At 50.1% G+C, this 26,947-nt stretch overlaps 1 protein-coding gene across 2 annotated transcripts in view; it reads left to right on the top strand.

The window, feature by feature from the left end:
- The window catches only part of ADORA1 (adenosine A1 receptor), a 72,803-nt gene extending 47,308 nt beyond the window's left edge, over positions 1–25,495 (top strand). For both annotated transcript variants that reach the window (XM_050956361.1, XM_050956362.1), the window contains exon 3: positions 24,388–25,495. In XM_050956361.1, coding sequence (XP_050812318.1) covers positions 24,388–25,084 — 697 coding nt within the window. In that variant the 3' untranslated portion in view covers positions 25,085–25,495. The remainder of the gene's footprint in view (positions 1–24,387) is intronic.
- Positions 25,496–26,947: the final 1,452 nt, after the last annotated feature.

Raw genomic sequence — 26,947 nt, 5'->3', positions numbered from 1 at the left:
AGGAGCCTGTATCTTATCTTCAACAAGCTATAAGTGCTGCCAAGGCTGGGAGCTTGGAGATCAAACGAGCACCCCAGGTTAAACCAGCTGTTGTCAGGAGTGGAAAGGGGTCGGGGTCAGCCACTGGCTAGGGAGACAGGCTGACACAGAGGGAGGCATTACAGTAGAAGCCTGTGGGTCTGATTAGTAATACTTTGTGGGAAGAAGGCTGTTTGGTCCCTGCTAGCCACTGGCACTGCTCCTGGAGAAGGAACGGAACTGCAGGTTCTGAGCCCAGGTCAGCCCTGTGGAGGTAATTATGGTGAGCACCAGCGGACTGCCACCCCAGCCAGTCTGAGTGGAAGAATCATGAGTCCGCCCCCGAGACACCTGAGAATGGAGGTTGATGAGAGCAGGCGGGGGTCGGAGGGGCAGGTCACCCAGGAACTGTGACAGGAATGTTCAGGTTGGAGTTTATTAGACCTCTCACCAGTGTTAAACTTAGAAACTGCAGCTGTACCATTTGCAAACATTCCCAATCATGAGTCACCCTCCCAAAAAATGGTAAGATTGATGTAAAAGTCAGGAGATTATAAAAATAATAAATGTTGGGTTCTTGTTCTTCACTTTCCGGGTCCTGAATCATTGGGAGTCACATTTTCCAACTCTTCTCCACAACCAGGAGGGCTGGGAACTTTCTTTCTTAAAGCAAAGCTGAGATTCTTCTCTAATTGCGTGATGCCAGGACATGAGGCTTCAAGAAAAGTGTGACTCATGAGACTCGTAATAAAGCCATGCGAGCTGGCAACACTGGGATGTTTCTAGTCCCAGATCCTGGTGTCAGGTGGTGATGACAGAATCTCAGTTTTCAGTTTAAAAAATTATGATTTTAGCCTTCATGGCTGTGAAGAAAAGCTTGAGTTGAGTGAGATCGTAGGAGAGTCACCTTCCCCAATTCATTGTTAGTACAGATTTTAAAGAAAGTATCCTGTGTCCAGATTTAATCTAGGAAGGGTGGCCAATCGCCGCTATATTGGTTTGTAGTCTCGAAAGTGTAAGTAAAATGTACTATTCTTTACCAAAACAGCAGATGTTCAGTTGTGAGGATGGAAATGGCTTTTATAAACATCTCGATATTTTCTTTTGTCTTGTAATGCACGACGGCTTGGCGAGAAAAATCAGTGTAGCCAACTATTGATAGTTTCATGATATTTGGTGTTTTACTTAAAGCCCCAGCTCCTGGAGTCATGTTATTATGTGAGAACCTTAGCTTTCATTTTAAAGAAAGCAAGTTTCTAACCCCTGTGATTGCAGAGAATAGCTTGAAAATGTGACCAGGGTGGGATCCAAAGGCTCAGTAACCAGAAAACAAACAAACAAACAAACAAACAAACAAACACCCAGCTTTTATTTTTCACTGTCTTAAGGTTAAGCCAATTGAATTGTTTCATGTCTCAGCTATTATTTTTGAGTGCTCTGGGTTGGCAATATGGTGAAATCGTCCCTTGCCAAGATCTCATGGTCTCTGGACAGAAAAACCCAGTGCAGCTCCCTGAAAATCCAGGGAACAAATGCTGCAGCGTGGAGTGCTCTAACCCAGGCAGACGTTCACTAATGGATGGGCTCAGCAGAGGGGCCAAGAATAGAATGGGCCATAAAGACTGAGCTACCTCTGAGGAATCCCCCAGATCAGAGCTGATGCCTGCTGGCAGGGCCATATATGTGGGTAGCTTCCCCTACTGCTGCCCTGTAGATACATGGATCATGTAAAACACCAGGGATATTAATCCAAGACCTTTCACCTGCCTTAAATCCATGACACGGTGTTTTAAAACTAAAGTTTATGGTCAGATGCAAACGTGCAGTATATGCATCTATGCAAATTAGATCACTACAATATTTGCATAGAACAATAACGTAGCAGTGACAAGGTGTCCCTAGCTTTTTCCCCAGAGGTCTCTTTGGAAACCACGCAGAGGCGTCTGCCCGAGTCTGGACAGAGCCTGATATGACAGATCAAACCGGGGGTTTAGGCACCTCCCGCTGATGCCACACCAGCAGTTGGCTTTGGTAGAAGGGGCCACTGCTGCCTCCTAGCATGGCTTTGCTTGAGTGGATGAGTTCAACAGAAGCTCTTTGAGCCAGGGACTGTCGTTTTGCTGTGTGTTGTACAGCACCTGTCACCACAGAGTCCCGGTCCATGACAGTGGCTCCTAGGAGCTGCGGAGCTAAAAAAAAAAATAGTAGTAGTAGTAATAATAATAATAATTTTGATTGGAAACAGGCTGTTTGAAAAGCACATGGCACTTTTCTGACACCAGTGATACATTTCTGGCCTTCTGGATTTCATTTGCATCGTCCATGTTACTAAATAACAACATTATATTGCTGAGATAATGTCCCCATTCTGTTTTGAACCATGCCTCACAGCACCCGAGCGCTGCGTGTCAGAGACGGTAAACCCAGCCTTCGTGAGGTATCATTGCTCATATCTTGAGAGTTTATTTTAAACCCGTCGGGAACAGAGTGAATGCTACAAATCAAAGAGGGTCAGTCAGTGAGTAAAACATTCCCAGAGGATGAGGATCAACTTTATGAACATTAAATCATTGTTTTTACTGCTTGGCTGAAGTATGAAATATGTGAGAATATGCACATATCACACACTGATCACTGGTTACTTCCATTTCTTTGCCTTCTTTGGACAACATCCATTACATCCTGTACACTGTCGTATGGTACGAAGGACGCAGAAGGGGTGAGAGGTTGCCATGCACGCCACACATCTTACATAGCGATCCCACCTGCTCCTTACTTCCCACATTCCAGTGGTTATTTCCTAAAGGCCTCACTAATTTGCAGCACTTCTTCTTTGTTCTCTGTTTTCGCTGGTTGATTCCATTCAGTTGTCATAGGGAGTAGGACATTGTCTGTGGTGGATCTGGGGCTAATGTTACTTTGCTGTACTACTGGATGAGGGCAGGGCACCTAGCAGGGGATCTGTAGCTTCCTGGAAGTCTGTGGCTTGCTTCTGGAGAGTGGAATGTGGACCTTTCTTCATAAATTCCTACATTAAAGCAAGAAGAATCCATCAGATCGTCTAGTTTGACTTCCTATATATAGAGCCCTACTAAATTCATAGTCCATTTTGGTCAATTTCACATGATTTTAAAAAGAGTACAATTTATGATTTCAGCTACTTAAATCTGAAATTTCCCGTTATTGTAATTGTAGAGGTCCTGACCCAAAAAGGACTTGTGGGGGGGTTGGAAGGGGGGTTGCAGTACTGCTTCCCTTACTTCTGCCCTGCTGCTGGTGGCAGCGCTGCCTTCAGAGCTGGGCAGCTGGAGAGCAGCAGCATGGTATTGCCACCCTTACTTCTGTGCTGCTGCCTGCAGAGCTGTCAGCAGCCGCCATTCTCCAGCCACCCAGCTCTGAAGACAGCAGTGCAGAAGTAAGGGTGGCAATACCATGCCAGGCCATCCTTACTTCTGTGCTGTTGCTGGTGGCGGCTCTGCCTTCAGAGCTGGTACGATATGGTACTGCCACCCTTATTTCTGCGCTGCTGTTGGCAGGGCACTGCCTTCGGAGCTGGGTGCCTGGCCAAAAGCACTGCTCTCCGACCGCCTAGCTCTGAAGGCAGCACAGAAGTAAGGGTGGCAATACCACAACCAGCCCCTAAAATAACCTTGTGACCCCCCCCTCCCCCTCCACAACTCCCTTTCGGGTCGGGACCCCCAATTTGAAAAATACTGGTTTCCCCCCGTGAAATCTGTGTAGTAGAGGGTAAAAGCACACAAAAGACCAGATTTCACGGGGGGAGACCAGATTTCATGGTCCATGACACATTTTTCATGGCTACGAATTTGGTAGGGCCCTACTTATATAACACCGGCCATAGAATTCCACCCAGTTACTTCCCTACATTGAGCCTAATATCAACTCTCAATTAACACGCCCCAATCGGTATCGTTGTGACTATTTCTAAGGTCCTGGAGAACAGCAGTGTCTGAAGAGAGAGCTCTTCAGTTTAGCAGGCAAAGGTATAAAAAGTTCCAGTGGCTGGAGTGGGTTAGACAAGAAATAAGACGCAGTTTTTAAAGTGAGGATAATTAACCATTGGAACAACTTGCCAAGGGCTAGGTGGATTTGCCATTGCTGGGAAATTTTAAATCAAGACTGGATGTTTTTCTAGAAGATCTGCTGTCGTTCCAACAGGAATTAACTCAGGGCAGGTCTCTGGCCTGTGCTATGTAGGAGGTCAGGCCAGATGATCACAGTGGTCCCTTCTGGCCTTGGAATTTATGAAGGTTCTGGGCTAAATGTGTCTTCTACTTAATATGCATGAGAGCTGGCCTGAGCCTGCAGTCAACAGTGCTTGTGAACACTCATTCAGCCTCCAAACAGGTGTGCAGTCTAACTGTGGCAATATCCCTTGTTAGTTCCTATTTGTTGATATCTGAGCTTTTGTTTGCATAGAGTGGTCCTCAATCTGTATTCACTACTCATTCATTGTCCTAATGGATTAAACAACTTCAGTTCACCAGTCAGGGAGCAGTGCCAACTCTGTATGATTCCGGTAACTCTCTATAAAGAGAGGCCAGGCGTTGTAAAACACCCTCCAGGTATCTAGTTGGGCACCCTTCTACCACGCAAGTGTCTGCACCCACAGTCACAGCATGGAGAGGAAACCAGGCCAAGCCAGGCTATGGATGTGGCTACTTTGAACTAGCCTGCTGAGCCTGGGCCCTGTCACGCTGCAAGTTGAGTGTGCCCAACTGACAACATGACCTGGCCCCAGAATTTTTTCCCAGACAGTTCTGACCCATTTCTCCCAGGTCCCTGCACTTAGGCTGTGTCGGTGGAACTGGAGTCAGAGGGCCCGTGTTCCCTGGAGGGACTGTTCCTGGGGGAGTGGGGACACCAGATGCACAGGGAACCAGGTGAGTTAGACTGGAAGCAGCTCAGCCACACGGACAGAACAGTGCACAGGGTATAATGGAATCACTCTGGTTCAGCTTCACCTGCAGGCAGCCTTGCTCTTTGCAAATGAAACGCTCTGTGCTGTGATAACGCTGGGAGCAGCGTTCTCATCCCCTTCCTCTTCAAGCCTTAAGCAAAGTGAGGGAGTGAGTGTAGAATGAAGCGAATTCGTGCCAATGGCTCCCTGTTTGTTGTCGCTCTCGTTTATCCACCGGGAGAGATCTGTTGGCCTCCAGTGCTGGGATTCATCTTGATCTGCTCGTCCTTGCTCTGCTTGGTCTGGCTTTGAATCAATGCCGTATGTCCATGCAAAGATAGCCAGGAGAACTTGCTAACATCTGCAGCAAGCTATTCTTTGGCGACAGGCCTGGACAGGGGGTCAAAGTCCCTGTCGTGGTCCTGTGACTCTCCGAGCCCAGAGCTGGGCAGGGGTGGGTGTGTGAGGAACAGGGAGAAGGCCGGGCAGGGTCCTCTCCATCCATGCTATGAGGGCAGCGTGTGTCCTAGTTCCCAGGGCTTTCCACTCTGAGCCATACAGGGGATGGGGAAATAGGCTTTCTGTATTAAGGACCCTAATACAGGGTTCAATGCTGACTTGAAAGCATCTGCCTGGAGACTGAAAGTCCTAGATCAGGTGCAGCTGAGCCTCCCTGGGCAGCTGAGCCTGGGTCAACCCTTCCCTGAGCCATGCATCATTTACATCTGTGCAAATGAAGTATGAAATGCACCCAAATCAGACCAGAAAGGTTTGCACCACTCTGGACACGTCTACACTACGGTAGCCTCACACACACTAGACATTACTTCCGGAAGCAGCATGGGCCAGCCCTCACTCGTGTGACCTCTCATGTGCAGTGATTGTGAGGTCACGCCCCACAAGAGATGCCATTTTGATGAGTGCACTGCCTCACCCCTGCTGGTGTGACCTCGCACACACAGTGCGTGTGACGACATGCTGCCAGAGGGGGTACCATCTTTAAGGGCACACTGTGCAGCCCCCAGCAGCATGACCCCACATGCATGTTGCTTTCCAGGTCATGCCAGAGGAGAAAGAGCGGTGCACTGTTAAAAATGGTGTCTCCTGTCTAACAAAAGCACATCTGATTTTGTCCCACTGCCAGATGTGGGAGAAACTACATCTCCAGCTCGAAGTGTAAACATACCCTGTAAATGACACACAAGGTGCAAAGCTGGTGAAAAATCAGACCCCTGCAGCCTGAAAGCTGGAGGAGTTTGGGTATATACCATAAATATTGTAGGAATGGCCGCTTGTATGGGATATGAGTTTGGAAGTATCCTGTTTTTCCTGGAATTTTTGCAGATTTTGGCAGAACACTGGACAATTGGGTATAAGGGCACATACACAGCAATTAGCACCAAAAAATTCCTGACCTGGTGCCCCTGGGATGCCTTTTGTGCAGGACCCAACTCCAGTAGGCTTGCTCTGAGCATTATGGCTGGCTTGGGCCCCACAGGCAAGATAGGTGGGGGAACACGTCGTTAGAGAAGCCAGCTGGGATTCAGTTAGGCTGGGACTATATACAGATATTGTACCAGTGTCAGTGGGGAGGTGTGGGGTGACTTTTTATCAACAGAGTGGCACTATTACCACCCGTAGTGTTGGCTAGTATAAATGTGATCATCCTGTATGGGAATCATCTACACTGGTGTCTGCTTTTATACCCGGATAACTTCATCCGCCCCAGGGAAGCTGTCCAGCTTTCACTGTACAGGTATAATTAAAGGGATATAACTTCTATGTGTAGGCAAGATGCTTTGGAAAATGTTAGCCATTATGCCATCCTAATTTACCCTCACTGGCGCTTTCTGCAAAACTGTCATTTTCTTGTTTGTCTTATGTTGCCTGCTCTCACTCAGTAGGACAGATTCACTGACCCATTTATTCTTCAGCCGACTTGGCCCATTTGCCTTCATAAATTCTCTCCCTCTCACCCCTGCCTTTTCCTCCTCTCCTGGACACAGTCATTTCCATATGAGTGTCCTGAAGGGTCATTCTCCTGCTTTAATTGTCAGGCCTAAGCAAATGCAGCTGTCACATTTGCATTTTGCTTTCCCTGGACCCGGCTTCTCCCCGTCACTTTGACAAGGCTGGAAGCACAGAACTGGTCACGTTTCTGCTGATTTTTTATTTTTTGCCGCCGTTTGTTGTTTATCCAATGTTTAGTGCTTTTCCAACAAGGATGCTAGTCAGATCCGACTCCACTCATTGAGCCGCTGAGAAAACACTGTGGGCACTGTGGACAGGAAAAGGAAGGACTGGTCAATTTCTGCAACATGGATTTTTTTTCTCTCGTATTTCTCTTCATCGCTGTCACTAGGACATTTCCATCAAAACTAGTGATCAGTGACTTCTGGGGTCATGAACACTGCTGCCAGCAGAGCTACCAGTAAACATCAGAGTGTCTTTATTAATAAAACACACTGTACTCCTGGCCCTGGACACGCACTGGACTTGTTAAACAATTTAGTTAAACCAGAGTAAACCCAGGGTGGGGACACAAAATCCTGGTTTCCAGTGGCCTTCAATTAGTTCAGCTTGTGTCTGTAAAGCCAATGCAGCATCAGTGGGCAGTGCAGAACTAGGAAGCAGGATGTTGCTTGGTGTACGGGTTTACAATGCAGTTAAAGGTGTAGTTGGCGGCCTGTGGACAGAGGACAGGCTGCTAGCGATTAGCTGTGTTCCCAATTCATATTTAGTAGCAACCACAGGGCATTCTTCTCCACTGGCTGCCCCTGCATGTGTAGATGTGCTCTAGCTAGCTGTAATCTGGCTAGTTTGCACCAGGAGCAGAGAAGCTATGCCCATCCAGACTAGCCACCTGAGCATATGCCCAGAGAGCCTGAAAGCCAGCAGCACTGTTCCCCTGTGTGTAGACAAGGCCCGAGAGCATTTCTCTCTGGGGATCTCAAAGAGCCTCACACTCTCTGTGCAGCAGAGATGGGGTTAAGGTAAGAGAAAGTAGGTGAGCCCTTTTCCCCCTCGACTGCTCTAGCTTATATCATGGAGCAAGATGGACCCTGGACAGCCCACGAATCAAGGAGCTGCAAAGGGACTGAAAGCCACCTTGGCTGCAGTCCCCGGAGCTGCTCGGATACTGGCCAGGGTCAGGGCCTGTGGTTTCAGGTTGCTTTTGCTAATGCTCAAATGCCTGAATAAAGACTAAAAGGCAAGTTTTTGGGTTTAAGATTAAATAGGCAGGAGCCTCTCCATATCCACCAGAGTGGGGACGCTCAGGCTGACCTTCCTAGCGCTGCTACGGCCTTGTCTCTACTAGTAAGTTGCACTGAGTTAACTCTACTGGTATAGCTAAAAACAGAGCCACCGCCCACACCCACATCCTAGTGTGGGCTCACTTACAGCCAGGGCCGGTGCAACCATTTAGGCAAACTAGGAAGCCGCCTAGGGCGCCTAGTGGTTGGGGGCGCCTAAAAGCCTCCTCAGGCGAGGAGGTGGAGGTGAGCTGCGGGAGGGGGGGCTCGGAGAGGGTTGGCCACAATAACAAGGGGGGGTGCACAGGGGAACCGCTCCCTGCCCCAGATCACCTCCGCTCTGGCTCCTCCGCTGAGCACACAGCCCAGCTCTAAGTCTCCTCCAATCAGCACTGCAAGCCTGGGCGGGGAGGAGAATTAGAGCAGCGCCAACGTGCTCAGTGGAGGAGGCGGAGCCGAGGTGAGCTGGGGTGGGCTACTCAGGCAGGCTTAGTTTCCGCAGGAGGTCTCCCCAGGCAGGGTTTGCTGCAGAGGGAAGAGGGAAAGTCTCCCCAGGCAGGGTTAGTTGCCATGGGGTGGCGGGGGGGAGAGGGGTTAGCTGTCGCGGTGGGGGGGTAGCTGCTGTGGGGGGGGGTGGGGGGGGGCTCCCCGGGTGGAGGACTGAGTTAGCTGCCTTGGGGGCGGGCGGGGTTAGCTGGGGGGCATGCAAGGTGGAAGTTTCGCCTAGGGCGCGAAACTTCCTTGCACCGGCCCTGCTTACAGTCGTATAAAGAAGCTTTCTGCTGGTACAGCAGTTCTGCTTGGGAAGGGGATATGTGTACTAGGAGAAGGCACTGGTGTAACTGCATCCACAGTGGAGCTGGTCCTGGTATGACAAGACTGGTAAATAAAACCACACCCTGACCGACAGAGTTCTCCCCGCTGAACTTTGAAGTGTAGGCCAGGCCTAAGGTTTAAAAAAGGGCAGGAGAAGAAACATTGTACGTGCGTGTGCACAGCCCTTTCCTGCCCTCGTCACCCACTGTGATGAAACAAACAAGGGCACTGACCCAAGTGGTGTTTAAATGACTTGCCCATGGTCAGGTAAGGAGTCTGAGGCCGAGCCTTAAATAGAAGCCTGCTGTGCCAACTCCTGGCCAGGTGCTTTAACCACAAGTCGCCCTTTCACAGCTCTCTCAGGCACGATGGAGTTCTAGTCACAACAGGATCTATAATGGCCCTGTCAGGGTTCCCCCCCCACACAACTCTGAATTCTGGGGTACAGATGTGGGGACCTGCATGAAAGACCCCATACGCTTATATTCTACCGGATTAGGTTAAAAACTTCCCCAAGGCACAAATTCCTTTCCTTGTTCTTGGATGGTATTGCTGCCACCACCAAGTGATTTACACAAAAATTCAGGGAACGGTCTTGGAATCCCTATCCCTCCAAAATATCCCCCCAAGTCGCTTCACCCCCTTTCCTGGGGAGGTTTGAGAATAATATACCAACTAATTTTCTTAGCAATGTGAGTACAGACCAGACCCTTTATCTTCAGGACACTAAAATCAAATCGGGTTCTTAAAAGAAGTACTTTATTATAAAGAAAAAGTAAAAAAAAAAAAAAATGTAAAAGAATCACACCTGGAAAATCAAGAGGGAAGGTAACTTTTCAGGGTAATAAAAAGATTTTAAACACAGAGGACTCCCCTCTGGACTCAGCTTCACAGTTACAAAAACAGGAATAAAACTACCTTTGTAGAATAGGAAAACTCACAAGCCAAAACAAAAGATAACTTAACACATTTCCTTGCCCTACTTACAATTTCTGTAATTTTAGATGGGTCATTCCAGGTTTTTTCAGGAGATGTACCTGCTTGGTCTCTCCCTCCATCCTGAGAGGGAACAAACAAAGAGAGCCACAAACAAATCCTACTTCCCCAGATTTGAAAGTATCTTCTTTCCTCATTGGTCCTTCTGGTCAGGTGCCAACTAAGTTATTTGAGCTTTTTAACCCCTTGCAGGTAAAGCAATTCAGTACAGCTGCCAAGGAGGGATTTTATGCTACTCTTTTCTCTATATTTATGACAGGCCCTGTTTATTCATAGCCCTTATGACCAGCTATTTGGAGCTGCTGAGAATGCATCTAATTCAGAAGCATATGTTTTGCTTTGGAGCAGAGAAGCAGTGGCAGCCCGGGGGCTCCTGCATGTCGGTGCATTGGGTGGGTCCTGGATAGCACCGAAGGTTCCTGGTAGGTGGAGGCTGGTGGGAGACTGTGGAGAATAGCAGCTTCCATGACCAGCTAACCCCATTGCACATTACTGGCCCAACAGAAAGACTCCCATTACTTTCAATGGGGCTTTGGATCAGGCTTTGAAAAAACAAAAGGCACTGAGGCATTTACACAAAAGAAATGACACCTCTCATTGTATCTGCGGATGTTTCTGCTTCCCCATGGTGCTGACCTGACTGCTTGGGAGCCATCCACTTGGTTGTGTTACTCCCACTGCCAGTCGCACCTCTGAGCCCCGCTCACCACCCTGGCCCTGGTACATCACTTACACTGTCCAGGTTCACCCTGAGAGGAAGGACCTGAGCCATTTCTGGGAGTTTCCATTCCACAGGTGACGCAGGAGGATTTAGACTCCAAAGCTGCAGAGGGACCCAGCAGGATGAGTGTGGATGGACATCCCATGCCTACGAACAGGAGGAGGCCACCCACCGGAGCAACAGGTGCTGTCTCCATACCATCCTCTGACCTGAAGCTTGACAGTGATTGAAGATACTGGCAGTTAGCACTGCAGACTGTTTGCTAGATTTTCAATAAGCTTGCTTAGGAGAGGAAGCCTAGACCCAGGTAGTTTGCAAAGTCAAAGGCGAGGCTTCCACATGCTGTAGCGTAGGTGGTAGATTCCACTCATGGGAGATGTTGACAGTTCTTTAGAGGCAGGATCCCAACTGTTCTCCATACCACCCAGACACGCCCGGGGTCAGCGTCGCAGCTGGTGGCCCGGGTTGCCATCAGTACCTCCAGGACTCATTGTGTGACTGGGATGAATGCTTTGGAGAAGGGTGCTGTGCATCTGGTCTTGCTCTCAGTGGCCCATGCAGCTGTCCCCAATGTGACAGATTTTCTCTACAAAGTGAGAAGACAGCAGAAGGTGCTGGACTCTGTGGCTGAGTTTATGCAGAGTTCTGTGGGTTGTGTTTTTGCAGCCTGTCTGGTGGAGAAGTTGGAACTCTTCCCACCTTCTTGGCCATGGTGTCAGTTCGGAGACATTCTTTGTGTCTGAGACGCTCTGTACCAGACTGTCTTGTCCATCAGTCAAACGCTAGTTCTCTTCTTTCCTATGTTTTCTGCCATAAGTCTGTAAGGGTGACTTCATGGTTATAGAGCCCTTTCTGTGTCTGATCTGCAGGGGTGGGAGTCTGTTACAGTCCCACCTGGTGAGGTAGCCTCTGGAGCTCAAGCTGTAGCAGCTCGTGCTTTTAGCTCTGGAGGTCCCTGGCTGCTAGCCGTGATGAGGGCTTTCATGTAGGGGGTTTCAGCCAGGGTCTGAATGGTTGCTGCTTTCAGACATTTGAAATGAGCGTCCTTGGCCCAAAACCCTCTGGTGGTGTGTGCTGTGTACTCCTCTGTGCCTGATCCAGAGGGTGCGAGTCTGTTACCGCTCCAAGCTAGAGAGCTGAAGCATCAGCTGTGGAGATCCCTGAGTCAATTCCTGGGGCTGGCCAAGATGGCAGCCATCACATGAGCTCCCTGGGGCAGGGGCTGTGGTTTCTGGAGTTACAGAGTTTTAGGCCAGAAGGAACCAGCAGATCATCCAGCCTGCCTTCTCATGTATCACAGGACACCAACCCCACCCAGCATCCATATACTAAACCACACAACTGAAATGAGACCAAAGTCTTACAGCTCACAGAAGACTAGACTATTATGGGCCACAGGCAGAGAACAGGAGGGTCTGAAGTGCACCAGTGCCCAAGGCCCCCGCAACGGCAGAGAAATGATTACATGAGAGAGACCCATATAATCCTGGCAAGTGACCCGCGCCACGTGATGCAGATAGGGTTGCTAGGTGTCCGGTTTTTGACTAGAAGTCCGGTCAGCGGTGCAGTGGGGCTAAGGCAGGCTCCCTTCCCGGCTCCACACAACTCCCAGAAGTGGCTGGCATGTCCCTGCGGTGCAGGGGCAATCAAGGAAGCTCCACTCTGCCCAAGCGCCGGCTCCGCAGCTCCCATTGGCCAGGAACCATGGACAATGGGAGCTGCGGGGGCAGCACCTGCGGGGGCAGGCAGCACACACAGTACAGAGCCGCCTGGTTGTCCCTGCGCCTAGGAGCCGGACATGCTGGCCACTTCCCGGAGCCGCGTGGAGCCAGGGCAGGCAGGGAACCTGTCTTAGCCCCACTGCACCACCGACTGGGAACCACCTGAGGTAAGCACTGCCCAGCCAGAACCCACACCCCACACCGCCTCCCACACCCCAAGCCCACTTGAGCCCCCACCCGCACCCAAACTCTCTCCCAGAGCCTGCACCCCAACCCTCTGCCCCAGCCCTGAGCCCCCTCCCACACCCTACTCTCCAGGCCTAAGCACCCTCCCAGAGCCTACACCCCCACCTCCTCCTGCACCCCAACCCCCTAACCCTGAGCCCCTTCCTGCACCCCAAACCACTCATCCTTCCCAGAGCCTGCACCCCCTCCCACACACCAACCCCCTGCCCCAGCCCTTAGCCTGCTCTCGCACCCCTTGGCTCCAGCCTGGAGCCCCCTCCTGCACCCCAAACCACTCATCCCTGGCCCCACCCCAGAGCTTGAACCCCCAGCCGGAGCTCTCACCCCTCCTGCACCCCAACCACTTGCCTCAGCCCGGATCCCCCTCCTGTACCCTAAACCCCTCATCCCCAACCCCATCCCAGAGCCCAAACCCACAGATGGAGCCTGTGCCCCCTCCTGCACACCAACCCCCTGCCCCAGCCCTGAGCCTGCTCCCGCACCCCTCGGCTCCAGCCCGGAGACCCCTCCTGCACCCCCCAACTCATCCCCAGCCCCACTGCAGAGCTTGAACCCCCAGCTGGAGCCCTCACTCCCTCCTGCACCCCAACCCCCTGCCCCAGCCTGGTGAAAGTGAGTGAGGATGGGGGAAAGCGAGCAACGGAGGGAGGGAGGATGGAGGGAGTGGAGGTGAGGCCTCAGGGAGGGGGCAGGGCAAAGGTGTTCAGTTTTGTGTGATTAGAAAGTTGGCAGCCCTAGCTGTGGAGGAAGGCAAAAAACCCCAGGGCCCTGGCCAATCTGACCTGGGGGGAAATTCCTTGCCAACCCCACATCTGGCAATCAGTTAGACCCGGGACATGTGAGCAAGAAACAGCCAGCCAAGCTCCTCAGAGAGCAGTTGCTCAGTGCCACCACAGAGCCCTGGTGCTCCTCTTCCTATGTCCCATCTCCAGCTGCAGCCATCCTGGATGCTTCAGAGGAAGGAGATTTAAAAAAACAAAAACAGAACGCATTGCGAGGGGACATCCCTTTCTGACCCCTGCGAGTGGCTGGTTGAAACCTTGAAGCGTGAGCTTTTAGGAACATAAGACATAGCCCTGGGCCTAGAGCTCACTTCCAGCATATGCGGACTGCACCCAGTAACCCTTTTGGGGGCTGTTATCACAGAAGTAAAGAACAGTGATAAATTAACAAGTTTACATTATGACTCCCTCTGGTGATAAGTGATTATTTCCAGTCAGTGAGCAAGCAGCTGGGAATAAGTATCCAACTTCAGTCTCATAAATCTTTAACTTTTTTACAAAGTGTCCTTTAAACGCTTCCTGGAGAAACATCTGAGGTTTCACAACTCTTCATAGCGCTCATCCTCCATGTCTTTGTGCAGCGGCCTCCAGGAGTCTGCAAGATCTGAAGCAAAGATAGGCAAGGGAAAAAGGGTCAGAAACCTAAACCACCAGAGATCAAAGCCTTTTTGTCAAGGGTTTTCCGTGAGATCAGCAACCATTCTGGCTTTTATTTCTGCGTAATCATAACTCAGATAAGCTGCATTTCAGTTTTACTTTCCCATCCCCACTCACTTTGTCCAGCTTCATGTGACTAGCTGAGCCCTGTTTTCTTAGAGAACTTTTCACTGATTTATTTCCCTGGGGATCTTATTGGAATAAGATGTACCATGTAAGAATGACTTTATTTGAGTCCAGCACAGCTGCTAGGGCTACTTGGAAAATTATAGCTATTTTCTACAAACAAAAAATCCAAAGAAACTAAAAACATTTGTTTCATGTGAAAATTTTCTCCAAAATTTTTCATTTTTTGTGAAAACAAAATGGAAACATTTCATTTTGATTTGAATCTAAATTAATAATTTGGGGGGAGGGGCAGTTTTGAGGGTATTTCCCCCCATCTCTCCCTCCCCCTCCTTTTTCCACTGGAAAAGGATGGGAAGGGCCCAAAACCTGAAAATATTTTGTTTCAAATTAAACCCAAATGAAATTGAAAAATTCCAAACGACCTGGCCATTTTGTGTAAAAATGTTTGTACTGCCCAAAAAACATTTTTTGTAAGAAATAAAATCCTTTTGGATGACGAAACATGTCTTCCGGCTCCATTCGTGGTTTGCCCTGGAGAATTGAATCATAGATAATACATGAGTACAAATTTCTCTAATGTCAACAGGGCCATGCTCAGCCACCAACTCTGACTTGCAGTAAGAGGTGGCTGCTGGAAATGGAATCAGGCTAAGCTTTAAAGCAGAGGTTGTTTTGAAAAATACTGTAATTGTAACTTGAGTGTTGTGCTGTTCAGTGTGAAGCTCCCCTATCGTGGTGATAGGTGGAGCTGAAAACCAAGAGAGAAGAAAAACCCATTAGCACAATGATGAGATACTGAAGGGGGATGTAATAAAAGTGTAAATTCATAGAGTTGAAGGCCAGAAGGGACCATTACATCAGCTAGTCTAGCTTCCTGCATAACACAAGTCATTAAATTTCACTCAGTTATCTCTGTATTGAGCCCAATAATGTGTGTTTGGCTAAAGTCTCTTTTCCAGAAAGGCTCCAGTCTGGGTCTGAAGACATCAAGAGATGGAGAATCTGCCACTTCCCTGGGGAGTTTGTTCCAAGGGTCAATCATCCTCATAGTTAAACATTTGTCCCTGATTTCTAATTTGAATCAGTCTGGTTTTAACTCCCAGCCGCCTCTCCTTGTTCTGCCTTTCTGCACTTCTAACCATGAGGCATAACAATAATGAATGTATTTGCTATTAATGTGATTTTTCGAGCACCTGAACAAGTGCCAGGTACCACACAAACCCACAGTCCTGCCCTGAGGAGGACTAAATTCAGGATGACATAAATGAAGGTAAAAACAGTCCTGGAGATGGATGGAGGACAGAGGAGGGTGAGGTCCATTCACACCCCGATGGTCCCTCACTTCACATGGGCTCCGTGGCTGGAGTTGAGTGTTGGGTGGGATTTCAATGAGGCGAGGGAGTGACGTGAAGATGGAAGAAGCATGAGGAAGAAGACGAAAAGGGTACCCAGGGGGGCACTGGCAGAGCAGAGAGGACTTGAGGGGATGACATAAAAGAGGATGACATCTATCTATCTGTCAGAGTTTTATGCCGGTGCCCATCACAATAGGATCTGGGCACCTTCCATGTGAGATAGTCAAGTCCCTAGTGGACTTTCTGGTATCTCTGACGCTTCTGTTTTCAGGGTCAATCCTTGGGGTACGATGTTTGGTTCTGATTGGGTTAGGTGTTATTAATTCCACTATTTCACTTTGTTTATTTATCTGGATAAGTCAGCGGTTCGGTAGATGGCAGTACCTGGGTGGGGGGTGTCATGCTTATGATGGAAGAAAACTTTACCGCCCCCAGCCTTGGGCATTAGTGTCTCCCAAGTGAGCTCACACTAGTGCTGTTCTATGTCTTGTCCTACCCTTCTCCCAGTGTCGCTGACTCCTCCTGCCTCTTCTTGCAAGCTCTTCGAGAGGCATGTGCACCATTATCCATGGTGCAACGTGTCATTCTCGGGCACAAAGCAATAATGGTAACAAAGGGGAGGGAAGCGTGCACAAACACCTATTCACAGACATGCACGTGCGCACACCAACACAGAAACACGCAAATGCACACATTCCAATCCCATCTCTGACATAGTCTCCTGCCAACATTTTGTATTCCCACCCACAGGCTGTGGAGAAGAGCTGTCTGAGGGTCCCTGAATCTGGGGTCTGTTCTTCCCAGTGCAATTGAGGGAAGGGAGTCCTCTATGGCTTGTGAAAACCGTACAGTACCGGGAACTGAATCGTGGGCACGTGCAGAGACAGGGGAGCAGGCAGGATGGCGAGTGATGTGCTGATGCATGGCCGTTACAAATGCCCAAGATGGATCAGACAGGTTATGTAGAGGGCTGATGGGGGCTTTAGGGCAGGATGTATGTGGGTGGGGGGGTTGGAAGGTAGGATTGTGGGAGGGTTGGGTGGGAGGGTGGTTACACTCTGTGTGTGTGATCTGGGGAGATGGTGTGCAAGGGACCTGTTTGAGTAGGGAGTGGGTGCAGGCAGGAGAAGGTGTATGGTGGGGCATAGGTAGTAGCTGTGGCGGGATCTTTGTGTTGGTGGGGGTGGAGAGGCCGGGCGTGATCTAGGTGTGTCACCAGGTAGGGAGGGCGCTGAAGGTGTCGCCAATGGGATGTGGGATGCAAAGGGGATGGGTTTAGCAAGCTGGGCGTGACGTGGCTGGGCCGTGTGGGGAAGCGGGGGTGCAGGCACTGGGAGGGTGTAGTGGAGTACAGGGGGACCGTGGGGCTGAGTGTTATTTGCGTTACCATAGCCCGTAGGGAACCCCCTGACATGGCCCAGCCCCCGTTGTGCCAGGCACTGTACAAACACAGCAAAACGACTGCCCACCCCCCAAGGAGCTTCCGATTGAAGTAGAAGGCAAGACCCCAGGTGGATACAGACAGATGAGGGAGCACAGGGAATGGGGTTCGGTGGCGTGGAAATGAGAAGGGAGTGTGTCTGTGCGTGCAGCGAGGGTGCGTGCTGTGTGCTGCTTCTGGGCAGCACTGGCTTGCACACACCCCGGAGCTTTGCAGGGTGCTTATCATTTCCAGCTGGCTGAAGTGATCTGCTGCAGGGTGGGGAAGGCATCCAGCAAAGACAGGTTCCCTGCGTGTCCCCCCCACCCCCCAACGTCCTCCCTCCTCTGGGATACCATGCCAGCCATATGGCCACTGGTTAGTGGAAAGCGGGAGCAACACAGCCAGAGCTCCCTTCTCCTGGGGTTCAAATACACAAGCTGTAAATACCTAGCATCGAAACAGGCAATGGCAGAGATGCTGTCTGAGCAGCTGCCTGGCTGCTGTCCCGGGTCCGAGCCCAGAAAGGGCTCCTCACCAGGGGCCTCTGGGCACTGGAGACAGATTCATCAGACTGAGACAGCATCAATCCCTGCTGTAAAATGCAGTATGCGGAGGCAATTAAAGTATCACGCCCTCTGTCCACCCCACCCCCCTGCTCTCCGCACTGGCCCAGCTCTCCAACTACCTCCAGCCCTGACAAACCCCACAGCAGATTCAAGGAGCCCCAATCTCTGAGCTATCGCTCTCGCCAGAGATACGGCCCCTCCTCACCATTCCCTCCCTGCTAAGTGACGCTGCTCTGAGGGGCCTGCACCAGGATGGTACGGAACCTGCTCAGCTCCCACTCAAATCAACAGGACACGCCACTCCCAGAAAATCCACTATCTGGAGCTGAGAAATGGGAGCTGCAACTCGTTGGATGGGGGTTCCCAGTGGCTTGTTCCTAGCCCAGCGAGGACTGGAGAGAATAGGCTGCATGTGGGCATGGCTGTAGGCAGGTCCTTGTGAGAGGGTTTGAAACCAGTCGGTTATAATTCCCCTTTCCCCTGAGCTTGGCACCACTGGACTCAGGGTGGCAACGGCACTGGCTTTCCCAGTTGGAGGGATACAAGAAATAGTCCCAATCGCAGTATTTAGACATCTGTAAAAGATGTGGCATATACAGGGGATGTTCAACCCCACTCCCTCTGAGGGAGTCCCCATCCCAGCCCCCTGCCTGGCTCCCTGGAGGAGCTCTCTATCCCAGCTTCGCTGCCCCTCCAGTCCACAGCCCTTCCAGGGGCTCCCCATTTTCCGGAGTTCTCTCTAGTCCTGGAGGATCCTGCCCCCAATTGCTCCAAGGGAGGAATATCCCCCTTTTCCCTGCTCTGTCCAAATTCACAAGACCACTCTGAGTAGAGAGTGATGCCACCCAAGCTCCCCTGTGCTTGCCGCCAGCCAGCCCTTCCTTGCTCCCTCTGCTCCCGGGGCCCCTGCCTTGCTTTTCAAGCCACATGGCACCTTTCTCCTGAGTCACCCGCTTCTTCCCAGAGGCTGCTCCCTTCCTGGAGTATAAATCACCAACTCAGAACACGGGCTCAGCTCGCGAAGGGAACAGCAAGCAATTCTCAGCCCCGCCATCCTTCCCGTGGGAACCAGCCTGCCCCTCTGGTTGATAGGAATCATTTCCCAGACAAGAGGTGCTTAGCAGGGGAAACAAATGGGGATTGACTGCAACAAACCCTTCTCCGCTGATAGATAGACCAGAGCACGCTTATGGTTATTGAATAATTTATGCTCAGTGCTCTAATGAGATTAGCAGCCTTTCCTTCCGCACCTCCCCTCCTCACGCTGCTCTGGGGGGCCATGACACACTCCATTAGGCTCACTCCACCTTCTGACATCCTGCGTATTAGGACAGCAAAAGCCCAGAGAGCTGACGTTGAAGGTGACCTGCAATGGGGAAAGATTGGGTTTGAGCCCTTACTTTGTTTTCTTGTGTATAAACCCCCCTGAAGTGACGGGGGGATGGTACAGTTCCTTTCGGTTTTGTCTTTTCATCCGAGCTACTGGGCTTGTCTCCCCAGTTTTTCCTAGGAGACTCTAGAGACCTGGTAGGATTATGATACCATCAGCACCACAGACGTGAAACCTGAGCAATGGGTGAGGGAGGGAGGGTTAGTCAGACTGAGCTACGTTCTAGTTTGTTGGTGTTCACACCTATGCAATTGAAATGCCCAACAAACAGTAGATAGAAAGGCATTCTTGGTTAAAGTTTCAACACCTCCATCCCTTCAGTTAAGCACTGCTAAAACTTTTGCTCCTCACCTCAACACCCTCCTCGAAGATCTTCTGCAAAAGCAGGGAAGGCAAGACCTGCTGTTCTGATGCTAAAACTTTTGTTAGGCGGGTGAAATAAGACCTTCCAGGCTTTATTGATTGGTCATGACAATATTTTGAAAAGGGGAACAACCCCAGAATGTTTTCCTGTGGCAGGTGGGTACATTGGAGAGCTGAACAGAGGTGCTGGGAGCTGAGCCGTGCAAAGCACCACCTAAGAATAGACAATCTTTGTCTCTCCCGCCCCTCAGCCCAGGCCTCAGAGAAGGCAGTCGTGGTCCTCGGGAACTGATATATTAGGAAATGAAAAAGCCCTTGTCCAGAAGCTTCTCATACTGGCAGCAGTGGGGGATTGTAAAAGCAGCAAAGAATCCTGTGGCACCTTATAGACTAACAGACGTTTTGGAGCATGAGCTTTCATGGGTGAATACCCACTTCGTCAGATGCATGTAGTGGAAATTTCCAGGGGCAGATATATATATGCAGGCAAGCTAGAGATAATGAGGTAGTTCAATCAGGGAGGATGATGCCCTGTTCTAGCAGTTGAGGTGTGAAAACCAAGGGAGGAGAAACTGTTCTTGTAATTGGCAAGCCATTCACAGTCTTTGTTTAATCCTGAGCTGATGGTGTCAAATTTGCAGATGAACTGAAGCTCAGCAGTTTCTCTTTGAAGTCTGGTCCTGAAGTTTTTTTGCTGCAGGATGGCCACCTTAAGGTCTGCTATAGTGTGGCCAGGGAGGTTGAAGTGCTCTCCTACAGGTTTTTGTATATTGCCATTCCTAATATCTGATTTGTGTCCATGCATCCTTTTCTGTAGTGACTGTCCAGTTTGGCCGATGTACATAGCAGAGGGGCATTGCTGGCATATGATGGCGTATATTACATTGGTGGATGTGCAGGAGAATGAACCGGTGATGGTGTGGCTGATCTGGTTAGGTCCTGTGATGGTGTCGCTGGTGTAGATATGTGGGCAGAGTTGGCATCGAGGTTTATTGCATGGATTGGTTCCTGAACTAGAGTTACTATGGTGAGGTGTGCAGTTACTGGTGAGAATATGTTTCAGGTTGGCAGGTTGCCTGTGGGCGAGGACTGGCCTGCCACCCAAGGCCTGTGAAAGTGTGGGATCATTGTCCAGGATGGGTTGTAGATCCCTGATGATGCGTTGGAGGGGTTTTAGCTGGGGGCTGTATGTGATGGCCAGTGGAGTCCTGTTGGTTTCTTTCTTGGGTTTGTCTTGCAGTAGGAGGCTTCTGGGTACACGTCTGGCTCTGTTGATCTGTTTCCTTATTTCCTCATGCGGGTATTGTAGTTTTGAGAATGCTTGGTGGAGATTTTGTAGGTGTTGATCTCTGTCTGAGGGGTTAGAGCAGATGCGGTTGTACCTCAGTGCTTGGCTGTAGACAATGGATCGTGTGATGTGCCCGGGATGGAAGCTGGAGGCATGAAGGTAGGCATAGCAGTCGGTAGGTTTTTGGTATAGGGTGGTGGTAATGTGACCATCACTTATTTGCACGGTGGTGTCTAGGAAGTGGACCTCCCGTGTAGATTGGTCCAGGCTGAGGTTGATGGTGGGGTGGAAGCTGTTGAAATTGTGGTGGAATTTTTCTAGAGACTCCTTCCCATGGGTCCAGATGATGAAGATGTCATCAATGTAGCGTAGGTAGAGAAGGGGCGTGAGTGAACAAGAGCTGAGGAAGCATTGTTCCAGGTCAGCCATAAAAATATTGGCATATTTTGGGGCCATGCGGGTGCCCATAGCGGTGCCACTGATCTGGAGATATATATGTCATCAAATTTGAAATAGTTGTGTGTGAGGGTAAAGGCACAGAGTTCAGCAGCCAGTTGTGCTGTGGCATCATCAGGGATACTGTTCCTGACAGCTTGTAGTCCATCTGTGTGTGGGATGTTTGTGTAGAGAGCCTCTACATCCATGGTGGCTAGGATGGTGTTTTCTGGAAGGTCACCAATGCATTGTAGTTTGCTCAGGAAATCAGTGGTGTCACGGAGATAACTGGGAGTGCTGGTGGCATAGGGTCTGAGTAGAGAGTCCACATATCCAGACAGTCCTTCAGTGAGAGTGCCAATGCCCGAGATGATGGGGCGTCCAGGATTTCCGGGTTTGTGGAACTTGGGTAGTAGATAGAATAACCCTGGTCGGGGCTCTAAGGGTATGTTGATTTGTTCCGGTATTAGTGTAGGGAGTGTCCTGAGTAGATGCTGCAGTTTCTTAGTGTATTTCTCAGTGGGATCTGAGGGAAGTGGCCTGTAGAATTCGGCGTTGGAGAGTTGTCTGGCAGCCTCCTTTTGGTAGTCAGACCTGTCCATGATGACAACAGCACCTCCTTTATCAGCCTCTTTGATGATAATGTCTGGGTGGTTTCTGAGGCTGTGGATGGCATTGCGTTCTGCACGACTTAGGTTATGAGGCAAGCGATGTTGTTTTTCCACAATTTCTGCCTGTGCACGTCGGCGGAAGCATTCAATGTAGAGGTCCAGACTGTCATTTCGAACCTCAGGAGGAGTCCATGTGGAGTTCTTCTTGTGCTGTTGGTGGGAGGGCACCTGTGTATCAGTGCGCTGTTCAGTGTTGTCCTGAAAGTATTCTTTGAGTCGGAGATGGCGAAAGTAGGCTTCCAGATCGCCGCAGAACTGTATCATGTTGGTGGGGGTGGCAGGGCAGAAAGAGAGTCCGCGAGATACGACAGACTTTTCTTCTGGGCTGAGTGTGTAGTTGGATAGATTGACAATATTGCTGGGTGGGTTGGGGGTACCACAGTTGTGGCCCCATGAGGCAGGTAGGAGTTTTGACAGCTTACAGTCCTTTTTCCTTTGTAGAGAGGTGAAGTGAGTAATGTAGATCTCCTGTCTTATTTTAGTGAAGTCCGTTTGTATGGAAGTTTGGTTATTAATGAGAGTCTCCAGGTTGGAGAGCTCTTTTTTGATGTTTTCCTGTTTGCTGTATAGGATGCTGATCAGATGGTTCCTCAGTTTCTTTGATAGAGCATGGCATAATCTCTCACTGTGGTCTGTGTAGTATGTAGATAGCAGTGGATTTTTTACCTTTAGTCCATTTGGTATGATGTCCATCCATTTGCATTTGGAAAGGAAGATGATATCTGTCTGTATTTGTGCAAGTTTCTTCATGAGGTTGATGGATTTCCACTCCATACGGCTAAATGCAGTGCCTTGCATGGTGTCAAGTATCAGAGGGGTAGCCGTGTTAGTCTGAATCTGTAAAAGCAGCAAAGAATCCTGTGGCACCTTATAGACTAACAGACGTTTTGGAGCATGAGCTTTCGTGGGTGAATACCCACTTCATCAGATGCATGTAGTGGAAATTTCCTGGGGCAGGTATATATATGCAGGCAAGCTAGAGATAATGAGGTAGTTCAATCAGGGAGGATGAGGCCCTGTTCCAGCAGTTGAGGTGTGAAAACCAAGGGAGGAGAAACTGTTTTTGTAGTTGGCAAGCCATTCACAGTCTTTGTTTAATCCGGAGCTGAGGGTGTCAAATTTGCAGATGAACTGAAGTTCAGCAGTTTCTCTTTGAAGTCTGGTCCTGAAGTTTTTTTGCTGCAGGATGGCCACCTTAAGGTCTGCTATAGTGTGGCCAGGGAGGTTGAAGTGTTCTCCTACAGGTTTTTGTATATTGCCATTCCTAGTATCTGATTTGTGTCCGTTTATCCTTTTCCGTAGCGACTGTCCAGTTTGGCCGATGTACATAGCAGAGGGGCATTGCTGGCATATGATGTCGTATATTACATTGGTGGATGTGCAGGTGAATGAACCTGTGATGGTGTGGCTGATCTGGTTAGGTCCTGTGATGGTGTCGCTGGTGTAGATATGTGGACAGAGTTGGCATCGAGGTTTGTTGCATGGATTGGTTCCTGAACTAGAGTTACTATGGTGCGGTGTGCAGTTACTGGTGAGAATATGTTTCAGGTTGGCAGGTTGTCTGTGGGCAAGGATTGGCCTGCCACCCAAGGCCTGTGAAAGTGTGGGATCATTGTCCAGGATGGGTTGTAGATCCCTGATGATGCGTTGGAGAGGTTTTAGCTGGGGACTGTATGTGGGGATTGATTTCTCCTCCAGCCACCAGATGGTACAGGAGGAAGGTTTTTGTTGATTGCTGCCTCGGTGTCAGGACTCTTTTCTGTGGGGCTTCCCAGGTCACTCCACATCAGCTGAACACAGCCATATGGAGCTGGAGAGCTCCCTTGGGCAGAGCCCCAGAAAGCCATAATGTCATTCTGCTGGGACACCCTGACTTTGCCATGTCAGTGTCACCCGATATTTATGCCACACGGTGATGCAAAATAACAGGGCGTCGTGCTGTGGTTACAATCCGGGCCCTTTAAAATCCCTCCTGACTTACAGGAAGGGGATAACTTTGTCACAGGATCTCAGAGCCCGGCCCTGCCCATTGTGTGTCATTTGCACCTTTGCAAAGTGAGTGTGAAATGCTCCCACCATGGGAGTGGAGTGTTCTGCTTCCAGCCACTGCTAACTTGGCTGGGCTGCAAACAGTAACCTAGAAGTGAATGGCCCATAGCAATTCTCTGACCCCCACCCTCTTTGGGCTTAAAACTGCCTCTGGCCTCTGAGGTCAATGTAAAACCACTGGAAGACCAGATTCAGTCTCCATCCCTCTCTCAGCCTCCACAAAGTCTCACCCCTCCTAGCACAGGAGCTTTCTCCTCTGCAGCCTCTGACCAGCCTGCCTGTGCCTCTTTGCCTCTCCATTTCATCTCAGCTCCTTGATCCGTGCTCCCCTCCTGGTGCACCCTCACCACCCTCCTCAGGCATTCACTGTATGGGTGGATGCTGAGGCCAGATTTTCCAAAGAGCTCAGTATCCCACATGCACCCATCGTGGGCTCTTCTGCAGATTGGGCCACTTGTTTGGGTGATTCCCTGGGAGCTTATCTCTCAAAATCCCCTTTTGCTGCAGGGCATGGAGCTAAGAAGTGACCCAAGCTGTGATTTCACCTGTATCTAACACTGCGTGGTGTTTTCTGTCTCCTCCGCAGGTACAAGAATGTAGTGACCCCCAGACGAGCAGCTGCAGCCATCGCTTGCTGCTGGATCGTTTCCCTGCTCGTGGGACTGACCCCCATATTTGGCTGGAACAACCTGAACAAGATGAGGAGGACTCAGGAGGCAAATGCCAGCCACACGGCATTCGTCATCAGGTGCCAGTTCGAGAACGTCATCAGCATGGAGTACATGGTCTATTTTAACTTCTTTGTCTGGGTGCTGCCTCCCTTGCTGCTGATGCTCATCATCTACCTGGAGGTCTTCAACCTGATCCGCAAGCAGCTCGACAAGAAGGTCTCCTCCAACTCATCGGATCCTCAGAAATATTATGGGAAGGAGCTGAAGATTGCCAAGTCCTTGGCACTGGTCCTCTTCCTGTTTGCACTGAGCTGGCTTCCGCTGCACACGCTCAACTGCATCACCTTGTTCTGCCCGTCCTGCCAGACTCCCAGCATCCTGACATACGTTGCAATTTTTTTGACTCATGGCAACTCGGCCATGAACCCCATCGTCTATGCCTTCCGGATCCAAAAATTCAGGACCACGTTCCTGCAAATCTGGCACCAGTACATCTGCTGTGAAACCGACAATACTAACAACCTGGACAACACCGAGCTAGGCAACTGGCCACTAGAGAGAGCAGGGACCGTCCCAGATGTGCCGTACCTTGATTTACAAAAGCCCCTTTAATGTCTAAAGAGCAAACTTGGCTTCACCCCCTCCACACAATCGTAAATGACTGGTATGGGGAAGGGGCACCAACGACCCCAGAGACCTGAGATGGTCAGACCAAGCAGATGTTTACCTGAGCTAGCATAGAGCATTATTTATTCACAGCCGTTGTACTGTTCTGATATTGTAGCCTGCACTGTTCTTTTTTTTTCTTTCTTTTTTTAGGGTGAAGTGTATCTAGGTATTCAAAGGGGAACTGTACAGACAAGGATGTGATTTACCTTTAACTCAAATAAAAAAGGAAGACAGCAGCTCTGCAGCATTACGGATGGGTTCTCGCTCCCGGGGTCTCACTGTGGTGCTCACTCTTAAAACTGGCACAGCCAGAGGCTGCTCAAATCAAAAAGGATTATGAGATGGGAGAGGGGTACAGAGCGGGACAAGGGGAAAGTGGCTTCAGGTTGTAAATGTCCCCATGCCCTTCTCTTCTACATCTCCCATAATGTTTCCTGTGATGCGGCCCCTCCCCTCATCAAGGGGGAGAGAGTGGTGCATCATGGGAGATGTAGTCCCACCAAGGAGTCCAGTCTGTAATAGAGAATGGGAGCATAAGGCACCCAAACTATTACTCCCATGAGGCACCGTGGCACCATGTTGAATAGAAACATTTCAAAATTTGACCAAATTATTTTGCTGAAAAGTTAATTTTCTGAGGGAAAAAATCCCTTATTTTCCAATCGAATTTAGGCAGATGACGTGGGGGCTAAGTTGCCCAAGTCTAGCAGGTCAGGCATCCTGTATGAAGCCGGAGAGTCATATTTTTTGAAAGATTTGTCCCTGTCCAGTACCGGACATGGCTCTGCCCCAGGCAGAATGACCTCATATGCACAGTGCCTGCAAGGTCACAATGGTTCATGTCAGGTCATGGTGGCAGGGTGTGGCCGGTATTCTGGGGATGTGTCAGAGGCCACCCTGTCCTGCCTGCACTATAGCTTTCACTGGTGGAGTTGGGACACCTGAAACTCCCAGTGCAGATGCAAAGCCAGGGACTCTGGGGATGAGCCTGTGGGGACTACAAATAGGTGGCCTCTCTGTCTACACTGAACGCACAACTTGCTTCCAGGCAGGCCTCCGATGTGGAGCCTAGCCCGGACCTTAACCATGCTTCATAACCGGGCTAAGAAGGGCCTGACGGGACATAGACCTACTTTTAGCTGCAGCTTCTCTCGCTGGTGCCTTGGTCTGCATGCTGAGCTGGAGGCCTTCCCGAGGTAAGTGAGGTTGGCTTTTTCAGGTTTGTAAGCCTGAGTTGGTTGCTCTGGAAGCTCTGGATGCTGCAATAGTGTAAATACACAGACAGCCATAGCCAGTGCTGCCACGTCAAGGACATAGCAAGCCATGATCTGTGGACTGGCAGATATTCAGGCTGCCCTTTAGTGGCACTGGCCAAAGCAGATGCCATCTGCCCCCAGACTCCATCATGGTAGGAGCTTGTATCATGGGGGCTGAAGCCTCTTTGTTCACATGCTTTAGTTGTGAGTCACTGATCTGAGCTCTGAGCTCCCCTAGAAAGTCTTACACCCGTGGGAGAGCGCGCGACCCAGAGCTGCAACCTCCCCAGCCCCAGGAAAGCCTTTCACCGACATGTATCTACCTGCCGCAGCGTGGGCACAGCCTGCTTTTTACTGTGACGGACAGCTACATGTACGCTGCAGCTGGTGGTGCGTAATGTAGACATGGCCATTGCTGCTTGCGCCCAGCTTACCAGATGGTCCAGTTTGTGCCGTATCAGTGACCTGTCCTTTATCACTTTATCTTGTGCAAACTTTATCACTCATTATTTGAAGTTTTCTTCCAGGTCATTGGTAAAGATGTTAAATA

Source organism: Gopherus flavomarginatus, chromosome 5, assembly GCF_025201925.1.
Source record: "Gopherus flavomarginatus isolate rGopFla2 chromosome 5, rGopFla2.mat.asm, whole genome shotgun sequence".
In the NCBI taxonomy this organism is placed as follows: domain Eukaryota; kingdom Metazoa; phylum Chordata; order Testudines; family Testudinidae; genus Gopherus; species Gopherus flavomarginatus.
Note: the sequence above shows the minus strand (reverse complement) of the source record. Positions and strands in the feature narration are given on the sequence as shown.